At 34.6% G+C, this 11,799-nt stretch overlaps 2 protein-coding genes across 2 annotated transcripts in view; one reads left to right on the top strand and one right to left on the bottom strand.

The window, feature by feature from the left end:
• Window positions 1-799: 799 nt before the first annotated feature.
• LOC117125048 (heat shock cognate 71 kDa protein-like) lies at window positions 800-7,253 on the bottom strand. The gene is made up of 8 exons (XM_033271411.1): window positions 7,115-7,253; window positions 5,861-6,076; window positions 5,430-5,635; window positions 4,232-4,384; window positions 3,460-3,737; window positions 2,962-3,239; window positions 1,900-2,534; window positions 800-1,553 (listed from the first exon to the last, which is right to left on the bottom strand). The coding sequence occupies exons 2-8, from the start codon at window positions 6,054-6,056 to the stop codon at window positions 1,335-1,337; spliced, it is 1,965 nt and encodes a 654-aa protein (XP_033127302.1). The 5' UTR covers window positions 6,057-6,076; window positions 7,115-7,253; the 3' UTR covers window positions 800-1,334.
• A 3,682-nt stretch (window positions 7,254-10,935) lies between these two features.
• Window positions 10,936-11,799, top strand: part of LOC117125088 (zygotic DNA replication licensing factor mcm6-B-like) — a 16,615-nt gene continuing 15,751 nt past the window's right edge. The window contains 1 exon segment of the mRNA XM_033271473.1: window positions 10,936-11,127. Within this exon segment, the coding sequence (XP_033127364.1) occupies window positions 11,036-11,127 (92 nt within the window). The 5' untranslated portion in view covers window positions 10,936-11,035.

Here is an 11,799-nt window from a genome sequence, read left to right as displayed (position 1 = left end):
TTCTATCCTTTGGGCACATACCCATCTTTTTTAGTCTACAGCTTCAATAATTGCAAGTTGAACACTTCTGTACTGTAAAGAAATATGTATGGGTATTGTCAGGTACTGTATATGGGTTATGGTTGGCCAGTTTTTGTTTCCTACATGCAGTGGTGGCTCCAGAAATTTGGACAGGCAAATTATCTTATATTTTTGATACAACCTTGTGAGGGACATCAGGGGTCGGGATTCCCCTGCCACCATGACTACAGCTTTTGCGAAAAGTAAACTCCGATATCAGGAGGTAGTTTTTTTAGGTACCCAAACAACCACTTGAAAATTGATTTGCAATTGCATGCTTATTTTGGATATCTGAAGGTAGCCAAGTTTTCTAGGTGTCAAACAATACCTTGAAAATTTTATTTGCAATTACAGTACTGTACATGCATTCTTTGTGGGGTTTTGATTGAATAACCAGATTGCATTACAGCAATTTAATTTCTTCATAATCATTACATAATACAGTACATAGCATTCTGCAGTAGTAGCACCACTGTTTAAACTTGGTGCTACAGTACATACAGCAACTTATAAGCATTGTTTATGAATCCGTAAATACAAATCTGCATGTTTGTTATTGAATTATAATCAATTTTTAACATTTTTGTGCAATAGATTACTACAGTAATAAATTTGGCAACTGTCTTTGCTACCACAAACACGAGTTGAAGTTCGTTCTTTGTTATAAACTCTTCTCTTTTGTATGTACAGGTAATCTTCAATTGAGACAAAAAAAATCACATTGGCACCATTTCATTAACATTTGTTTTTCTTTAATGTTAGGCCATACAAGTAGATATACTACCAGATAGTTTATTATGTATGATATTTTATACTATTTTCTTCAACACAAATGACAAAGAGTATACACGAGGGTTATGAAAATATCACCAAGTATAGGTATAGATTTTTTTGAAATACAAGTTTCACTATGAGCATCATTTTGCCGCTGATTATATATTGCATTATTTTAAATAACAATAATTTTAATACATTGCCAAAATGATTAGCTTTTAGAATCAAGAATGCTGCATAGTATTTAGTATGTAGACCCAACTGCTATATTTATTGTTGCAGTGAATTATCACCAACTAGCATTTAAGTACAGTAATACCAACATATTAGCTAGGCCATTATGTTGACTATAGCATGACATTTTTCTTGGACATGTCTAGTTTACATAATAAGGGTAGAATTTTATAATTTGGAATGATTGTACAAATAGCTAAATAATGTAATCTATATAAAAGTGTTGAGTTGACGGTTAATTTGAATGTGGTCCTCTGATATAGATTTTAATCGACCTCTTCGATGGTGGGTCCTTGGCCGCCGGATGAGCTGTCGGCACCGGGAGCACCACCAGCTCCAGGGAAACCTCCAGGCATTCCACCGGGCATGCCACCGGGCATACCACCAGCTGCACCTCCTGCTCCTTGATACAATTTACTGAAGATGGGCATTGCAACCTTCTCAAGTTCCTTCTGTTGATATTCAAACTCATCCTTCTCTGCAGTCTACAAAGGAATCGGTAATATGTTAATATGCGAAAGAACTGTAGATAAAATATATCAGTGAGTACAGAAGAGTTCACATATCCAAAAAATATACAGTATTAATATCTTAGTCAACAACACATTTTTAGACTACAAATTTATTTTTGAAGCAGCTTTTGTATTGTATATCATGACACTGGTAGTGCCTGCAGGGCAAAACTGTACAAAATGCTTGGAAAAGCAGCTTAGGAGAGTAAGCAATATTATAAAATTGTTTTACAATGCGCATCTGCATTCTAGTTTGTATTTTATGGCCGTAATGGCAGTTAACTTGTTAAACATACTAGTGTCAATTTTTTGTACATACCTGGTTGTGATCTAGCCATTCTATAACCTCTTTGCATTTGTCCAAAACTTTGGTCTTTTCATCATCATCAATCTTGTCTTTAACTTTGTCATCTTCCAATGTACTTTTGATATTGTATGCATAGCTTTCTAATTGATTTCTTGCTGTGGCTCTGTCTTTCATTTTATTGTCCTCATCCTTGAATTTCTCTGCATCATTGACCATTCTTTCAATCTCCTCTTTGGATAGACGACCTTTGTCATTTGTAATGGTGATCTTGTTCTCTTTGCCGGTACCTTTATCAACGGCAGATACATTCAGAATGCCATTTGCATCAATGTCAAAAGTAACCTCAATCTGAGGTACACCACGAGGTGCAGGAGGAATTGATGTTAATTCAAATTTACCCAAAAGGTTATTGTCCTTGGTCATCGTACGTTCACCTTCGTAAACCTGAATGAGCACACCAGGTTGATTGTCAGCATATGTTGTGAAAGTTTGGGACTGTTTCGTCGGGATAGTTGTATTCCTTTTGATGAGGTTCGACATTACTCCTCCAGCTGTTTCAATTCCCAGAGACAGTGGTGCAACATCGAGTAGGAGAAGGTCTTGCACTTCATCAGACTTGTCACCAGAAAGGATGGCTGCCTGAACAGCTGAATAAAAATAAATTACATTACATTACATCAAGTAAGCAAGCTGCCTCTCTGTAAAACGGGTGTGCAGTACAGTAGAACCCCTCAAATACGTACGGCACGAGCCCAGAGCCGTTCGTAATTGCGGGTATTCGTAAACTCGGGATGGACCCAAATTCGTATATATTTGCACTGGTACTACTTACGCTGGCATAACTAGGCCTAAATGGCTAGTAATCAACTTTAGGATTTTTGTAGTAAGATATCAGTACATAAGCAAAAACATAAGCAATTTGTTGCTAATTGAAAGTGATCAATGTATTTGATCCTTTTAAATGAGCTATTCAAATCTTAATTGAATTTCATTTTTCAGATTTTTTTTTTTTTTGGCAAGCAGTCTTTTAATCTCTAATTTAGTGGGATGAAAACAAATGACATTTCCCATTACCTGCTCCATATGCAACGGCTTCATCTGGGTTGATGCTCTTGTTAAGCTCTTTGTCATTGAAGAAATCACTGAGCATCTTCTGGATTTTAGGGATTCTTGTGGAACCGCCAACTAGTACCAGCTCGTGAATCTCGTCCTTTCCAAATTGTGCATCACGGAGTGCCTTTTCTACAGGGGTGATGGTATCACGGAACAGATCACTGTTCATCTCCTCAAAACGGGCTCGGCTGATGGATGTGTAAAAGTCAACGCCATCGAACAGAGAGTCAATTTCAATGCTGTAACGAAAATTCAAACTTGTATTAATTGAATTGGTGTTTGAAAACACAATTGAGTGGAGAATAGCTTGGTGGTCAAGATGCTTGCCTTCTAATTTTTTGTCTTATGAAGGGAAAAGCCACTGAAAAAAATGATCAAGTTCACTTTTCGGCATATCCTTGACCTAAAACAATATTACGATCCTTGTTGGACCTCACTGAGTTTTCAAACAATCATTACCTTGCTTGCGTGCTAGATGAAAGGGTTCTTTTGGCTCGCTCGCATGCTGTTCGCAGCCTCCTGACAGCACGCTTGTTACTAGTTATATCTTTTTTGTATTTTCTCTTGAATTCTTGGATGAAGTGTTTGACCATGCGGTGATCAAAATCTTCCCCTCCTAAATGAGTATCTCCAGATGTGGACTTCACTTCAAAGATGCCTTCCTCAATTGTCAGAATTGACACATCGAAAGTGCCACCACCCAAATCAAAGATAAGGACATTGCGCTCAGCCTGGTGCTGTTGGTAAGATACAATTGCATATCAATCTTTACAAAATGAAAGTACATGAAAGTACAAAGAAAATACCACAAATGTAACAAGATTACTTTCACAAGTGCATTCATTATTAATGCAATGTAGTTAGTAATTCAGTAATAATATGGGCACAGGGATTTTACCATAGCAGCAGGATCACCTTTCTACAGCAATTTTCATTGTGCCACTGTATTAATTATCAATAGATCTTTCCAGAAGGTTGAATTAAACTTAAGTGACCAATCAGAACATGGCTACAAATATTCACATGTTCAGGTATGTTTATCAATGCAACTGAATTGTTTTGATCTGTATGGATGCCAAGTACTTGATACCTTTACATGAGCAATTAAAATATAATGCAAGGTTTTCCAAATTTTATCACACAGTATCTTAACATAACTGTTTATGTATACTACTGTATACATTTTTAAAGCAGACAACATACTGATTTTATAAAGGATGTTTGAGCTTACTTTTTTGTCTAAACCGTAGGCAATAGCAGCTGCAGTTGGTTCATTGATAATTCGCATTACGTTCATGCCAGAGATTGTACCAGCATCTTTTGTAGCTTGACGTTGAGAATCATTAAAGTAGGCTGGAACAGTTATAACTGAATTTGACACTTTCTAAAAAAGGAAAGTAGAATATAAGTTTTGTTAATATCCACGATCGTGTTTACATTTTTTTTTTTCAAATTTCAAAATACTGTACAACACACATTTAAAATAAAGCATCTTAAGATACAGGAAAAAAAAGATTATTCATCCCTACAAGTATCACTACAGAATTTTCAATTTCTCCCCTTTCCCCCTCCTCCCAAGAGATAAAATTGTTGATTTTGTAGCCTTGTAGACTAAACAGATTGGAAGTTCCACCAAACTAGTTTCATCATTTTTGTTAACTTGTTGAAAAATAAGCTTATTACATAATAAAGTAGGCCGACTACAAGCCTGTTAGCTTAGTGTAAAATGGCAGTGGTTGGATTAATTATGTCACAGATATTCTACACAGATGTGTATAAGAGACAGGTTCATTGATAATTCGCATTACGTTCATGCCAGAGATTGTACCAGCATCTTTTGTAGCTTGACGTTGAGAATCATTAAAGTAGGCTGGAACAGTTATAACTGAATTTGACACTTTCTAAAAAAGGAAAGTAGAATATAAGTTTTGTTAATATCCACGATCGTGTTTACATTTTTTTTTTTCAAATTTCAAAATACTGTACAACACACATTTAAAATAAAGCATCTTAAGATACAGGAAAAAAAAGATTCATCCCTACAAGTATCACTACAGAATTTTCAATTTCTCCCCTTTCCCCCTCCTCCCAAGAGATAAAATTGTTGATTTTGTAGCCTTGTAGACTAAACAGATTGGAAGTTCCACCAAACTAGTTTCATCATTTTTGTTAACTTGTTGAAAAATAAGCTTATTACATAATAAAGTAGGCCGACTACAAGCCTGTTAGCAGGCAGTGGTTGGATTAATTATGTCACAGACTTATTTTTCAGCTCCAGCAGCTTGGGATAAATTAAAAAAGGAAAAAAAAAACCCCAAATCACCCTCTCAAAAGGGTTAGTTAGGTTGATCAACCCAATTTTTGATGCCCTGTATAAATGAGGGAATTTCCCCAGTAGAGTAATAATAATGAATACATTATTTGCATACTTTGCCAAGGTAGGCTTCTGCCGTTTCTTTCATCTTGACCAAAACCATGGAGCTGACCTCTTCTGGGAAGAATGTTTTTTTCTCTCCCTTATACTCGACCTGTATCTTTGGCTTATCGCCCTCCTTCACCACGTGAAAAGGCCACAGTTTCATGTCAGCTTGTACATCAGGTTCATCATAACGTCGACCAATCAAACGCTTAGCATCTGAAAATAAATATTTTAGATATTCTTGGTTTAAATACATACTGTAACATAATATCAATTATTAAATTTTGATTTTTTTTATGACAAGGATATATCATCTTTCACTTCTCTGAATCATTTCATTACAAGAAAACATATGGATATATATCAATAATTTACATTCCTGCAGTACCACACAAAAACAATTTATTTTAGTACAAGTATAATACTACTACTAGTATGTACCAAAAACTGTGTTGGTTGGATTCATGGCAACCTGGTTTTTGGCAGCGTCGCCAATCAGTCTCTCGCTGTCTGTGAATGCTACATAGCTTGGTGTTGTACGGTTTCCTTGGTCGTTTGCAATGATTTCAACTTTTCCATGTTGGAATACACCTACACATGAGTAAGTTGTACCAAGATCAATTCCAATTGCTGTCATGGTTGGTCAAGTGCTTCTACCTGCAAACAAATGGCAATTAGTATACTATAGTAATGAACATTCATCACATTCATTTATTATTCAACGACTTCGATTTTTGAAACCACATGGTCTCAGGCCTCACTTATGGCCCTAGCCTAAGAGGCCTATAATTGTTTTAATATAATTAATGGCATAGCAAAATTGTTTTAAAAAGGCCTTTTCCACGAATCGGTAGACATTTTGAAGTAATGGCAAACATTACGAATCAGCGGTGCGTAACCAACAGAAATAAGATAAGGCCACGGGAATGAAAGTTGTAGGTTTGCGTCCACCGCCCGCATGCCTAAAAAGCTATCGCACGAAAATTTTCATTATTTTGAAATATTTTGAAAAAAAATATACTTCGTTTTAAAAAACGAGTGGAATAGTTTTCTCTATCAAACTACAGGTATATAATTCCAGCATTGAGGCTAACCAGCACTTTTAAAAAAGGTCTTAAATGTAGAAAAGGATATCTTTTATAGGCTAGTGTACATTTATGACTGTAAGCATTGTTTCTTGGGAATAAATGTAAAATTACCAATGCCGCGGCTTGTGGACAGCATTTATAAAAAAAATAATGTATAGGAATGAAAAATGAAAAAAATGCCTCGTGTGTTCTGAAAATTTTTCGGACGCAAACCTACAACTTTCATTCTCGTGGCCCAAGCTTTTTGGGCTGATTTTCTGACATGATCATGTTATTTAAAAAAATCATAACTCTATAACGGGGCGTCGTATCCAAAAAATATTTTCCAGCAAAATGTTCTTAATAAAAGACTAGGTATTCTACACCAATAGGCCTATTATATGATTGAAAAAAATTGAAAAATGTTTTTGACCTCAAGAAATCAAGATGGAAAAAGAAAAGCCTATATCAATGCTTACATACAGTGCCGCCACCACCACAAACAAGTAAATATAATGTAGGCCCTAGATTGGTTTAATTAACGCCTAGGCCTAGGATTGGCTTGTATTGTACAGTTGAAAAACTACATTATATAACATCAGTGAATTACCACATCAGTTTGGCTTACCTTCTTGTTACACAAACGTGGATGAGATCAATGTCCCTATCTTTCTGTCTCTGGGCTAGCTGGCTGAAACGTGAGACTGAGGCTTTTTCAGGAAATACCGGTAATTTTGTGAGGGTCCGATAATTCGAGTACCAGCATGTCCGCCAAATGTTTTAAAATATTATTATAAAATAGCAAATTAAAAATAGATTCTAGCTAATAATAATATTATTAAACTAGCCTCTATTTTAAATTAATATTAATTTCTTATTCACAATTATTAAACCAAAAAATGCGACAATATTTATTATATTTTATAAAATACATTTGTAAAAGAAGGTTCTGGAATTGTGATAATAGAGCTAGAGAAACAATGATATAGGCTACACGATGACGCGTCTGGATTTCTGAGAATTTAATAAATTACAAATTAATGCAAATAGGCCTAAGTCCTTATGATGTGTGTTCAACTTTCTATAGTAATAGTATTGTCGATTGCTTAATTTTTAGAATGCTCCTAAAGAATTGTAATTAAAACATTTATTGGACCTGCTCCATCATTCAAATGCTAATTATTGATTTATATATATTATTTATTCAACTTTCAACTTCAAATTATTCAACAATGACAATGACATGGAAACAATGACAATGACATGACAATAACATGAACTTTATTCAACAATGACAATGACATAGATAACAATGACAATGACGAGAAAGGAAAAGAGGCCATTGTTCCGGGATCACAATGAGAAGGCAAGCCTCGTCTCATAGTGAACCTAGATATAATAATAATAATATAATACAGTAAAAATTATAATAATAGAATAATAATAATAATTATAATTATAATAATATAATAACAATAAGAATCAATAATCATATTCATATTCATATTAATCATAGAGACAGATATTATATAGGCCTATAGGAATAAGCATACTGTAAATGATCTAACTTTACAAAATTAAAATAAATACAGTAGCCTATCTTTTGTTTCACAGATCGTGTATGACCTGTGCTTGTTCTAACAAGGGTGATAGCCTGGATTAGCTGATTGAGGGCAAGATTTTTTGAGAGCATCTATCTGTAAATTTTAGCGCAAACCGTTGGTTTCAAGGTCTGTTTTAGAGCTATTAGTTCCAGTAATTAGGCTATTTACTCAACACCCGGCGGCCCCTTTGGAAAGTTGAAAAAAAAAAAAAAAAGAAAGAAAGAAAAATGAAAAATTGATTGCCCAGATCAATCAGAGGTTATTTTTGGGCGTCTAATTGAACAAACATTTCGGGGGGCACCCGGCCCTGACACCCTGGATAGTGTTATCTTGATCAGCGTTCTGCAAACTTTTTACTTTAGCCTATTTACGATGCCAGGCACCAAGCAGCGGCCAAGCAGCACAGCCGCGCCAGGGACCAATATACCAAATCCTGGCAAAAACTTTCGATCATGAAGCCTCCATGTATATACAATATTTTATGTATTATATGTACATAATATCATTTTATACAAATTAAATATTATTTTATTAGGCCAAAAAGAAAAATTGTTTGTTTGTCCTCCTCCACCCTTTAAAAAAGTTTTTTTTTTAATTTTTTCTTTACAAAATAAAAAAAATGTGTGTGAATTTATCTATATTTTTTGCCATGCCATACAAATTAGTCTAAAGTTGTTTTCTGATGTAAGATATTGCCATTCTAGGCCTCTGTGGGTTATTTTTATTCCATCTGATGAGTAGTAGCCTATTTAAAAAAAATAAATAAAAAAATAAAAAAACATTTTCCACCCACCCCTTATTTATCATTTTTAAAAAAAGAAGGGCAAACAAACAATTTATTTTATTTGGCCTTTGGTTTCAATCCACATACTTTTCTTTTGTTTTGCTAATATTTAAGTGTTAACATAAGTAATTGACATATACCAGCATTTAGATTTTTTTTTCTAATTATATTTGTATTATTAAGTTGCCATTAAATTGTCATTGTACTGTTTAATATAATTTGTATGTGGTAAAAACAATCAAACAAACGTCATAACTCCAACATACTTAGGCCGATTCATTACGTTTAATTTATTAGACATAAACATTATTTTTTTTTTTTTGTATTATTCAGTAATTCTTAAATAAGATAGCCCTACTTACTAAACACACCTACACTTTTTGATAAGAGATAGTGCCAGTTCAATGGCCTTTTATTCTAAGAAATTTGACTTGTAATTTTGATATTACTACCGTATCAATGGACTAGGGACACTTCATTGTATAAATCAACTGTACAAACACTTTTGAGGGCAAGTTATTTCCAATGTCATTGGCCTTTTGGTTTCTGTACCTGCATATAGGCCTCCTTTCTTCATGGATCTTTCCGCTAAGCCCCGCCCCTTGGATACTGTTGCCAGGTATCGCAAAATGACAATGAGGGCATGCGCATATTCCTAGCACTGTTCTGGTGACACTCTGGTCCGTCGCTGTGTGAATTCCTCACCCACACAGTACGGTAATAGTAATCAATCGTCCCTGTTATTAGTGATGACATCATTTTTTAAACCCAACTTGTTTGCTGATTAAAAAACCCTGAAATTTAGGCCTAATAATTATCTGGACCCGCTAATTGGTGAAGAAATTATTTTCGTTTTTACTCTAAGGTACTTGTAAAGTTAGCAATTCTTAACTGGATATGGAGAATTAAATTGAAATTCTTTATGTCGGAAGACAACTCCCTGGTCTGAGCTAAAAATTAAATAAAAGGAGAAAACTTCATATAACTATATATTTGGAATGCCAAATTTTCATATTTATGTGAGCTACTAAATTATAATACAGAATTTTAATGAGGTAAAAAAATTCCCGTCAATTAACGGGGCAGTTAAATAATACTTTTCTTTTTGTATAGACCCTATTATTGGCTGGTACTGTTAATCTAAGGAATTCTTTAGTAAAATATCTGTAAATCAGCAATAAACTAAATTGTTCGATCGGTTTCAGGTGGAAGGTTAATAACTTAATTGATCTTTAATTAAATTTTAGTTATTATCTTTCGTTTCGTTGAACAATATATAATGTTAATGCCTGTCTCTTATACACATCTTATATATATAAAACCTATAAAATCCCAATAATTTACCAAATATATGATAGATCGCAGAATGAGTCATTGACTTTTACATTTATTCGAATATGAATTACATAAAATTAACTGTAAGCATCACAATATATCGTACTAGTTGCTGCGAAGCAGCCAATTCATATTCTTGACAACAATTTGACCTTTCAGAGGTCATTGTTTGTCAAAAAACAAAGGCCTTAGATGACTGAAAAGCGGAGTTTCCTTCTTTCGTTCTGCCAGGTAAAATCAATTACTTTAGGCGACGTTTGTAGATAACCTACACGTACCAACGTCCGCATGTGGCGACGCTCGAGTATTACTATTCAGCGTTTTTACTATATTTCTAGGTTTCGTATTTCTACGTTTAATCGGCCCATGTCTCAGCCAAAATATTTTGAGGCCAATATTATTTACGAACCCAGTTAAACTTATTTACTAGCCTATTTCAGCGTGCTAATTATTACATTTAGGCGACGCTTGTTGTAGAGGCATACACGGTACCAAAACGCTCGTTCTTATGTTTCTACGTCAGCTCGTCAGTGTTCTAATATAGACAATGGGTCGTGTCTCATATTATTTGTTATATTTTTATTATTCATTATTTTCTCTTGACTCGCATAAATAATTTTGTTCGAAGAACATTTATATGTAGTTGTACTTCGCAGCACTTCGCTTGCAATTTGCAATTTCTAGTAATAATAAACACTAGAGGGCGCAAGTACAAGAGAACTCGTGTCACATGAAGTAGTTGGCGCGAAAATAAGTTAAAGGCCTTTAAAAAATATCGACGAGATTTTGTTGTTGATCGATTCTAGGCTGTACATTTCTTGTGAAAATGGACGTTGCTGATCAGAGAACAGGTAGTATTAAGGTTAAAGATGATGTAGGAGAAAAGTGCCAAAAACTGTTTCAAGATTTTTTGGAGGAGTGAGTATTCAGGTTTTTTTTAAAAATCAAAATCCCGGCGGCCTTGTTCTGCAGTTTCCTGACTCAGTGTGTGCTGACCCTGTTCCATGCCTCTCTGAGTAGGGGCTAGCCTAGGCCCTAGGCCTAACCTCTAATAACTTAGTACTAGTAGGCTAGCAGGCCTGGTTATGATAGTCAACTCGGCCACAAGACGTTCCTTGTTCCATGGGCATAGGCTGAAAACCCAAATGAAGCAACAGGGGATAGGCCTAGTGAAGGGTGCAGGTCAACTCGGCCACAAGTCAACTCGGCCACAAATCAACTCGGCCACAAAAAGTTCGGCTCCAGCCAACTCGGCCACAAATCAGCTTGGCCACAAATTAATTCTGCCACAAGTCAACTCGGCCACAAGTTATTTAATGTAAATCTAAGTTTTTGCTTCCTTTTTCTTCAATATATGATTGAAATAAAGTACACAGTATGTTTTAGTAAAACAGGACCACCACACTACCAAAAGAGATTTGAATGCTATTGCCTATGAATTAAAAAGAATTATTTATTAATGTGTTTGTCTTCGAAAATTATTTATTATTTATATGGTACTGTAATAATAATAATATCAGCAAAAATTTGAACAATATATAATGTTAATGCTAAGACTAATAATTAATATTAAAACTAACGGTAATAAAA

This window comes from Anneissia japonica, unplaced genomic scaffold (genome assembly GCF_011630105.1).
Source record: "Anneissia japonica isolate Jap-2015-1 unplaced genomic scaffold, ASM1163010v1 scaffold9_len2422644_cov172, whole genome shotgun sequence".
NCBI lineage: Eukaryota > Metazoa > Echinodermata > Crinoidea > Comatulida > Comatulidae > Anneissia > Anneissia japonica.
The sequence above is the reverse complement of the archived record's forward strand: the minus strand, read 5'-3'. Positions and strand labels throughout refer to the sequence as shown.

Excerpts from the sequence above, each read along its gene's own strand:
- LOC117125048 (XM_033271411.1), bottom strand. The coding sequence starts at position 6,056 with ATGACAGCAATTGGAATTGATCTTGGTACAACTTACTCATGTGTAGGT. Across the intron at positions 3,738-4,231 it reads CCTACGGTTTAGACAAAAAA|CACCAGGCTGAGCGCAATGT; the intron begins GTAAGCTCAAAC and ends TCTTACCAACAG. Across the intron at positions 3,240-3,459 it reads TCATCTAGCACGCAAGCAAG|CATTGAAATTGACTCTCTGT; the intron begins GTAATGATTGTT and ends TTTTCGTTACAG.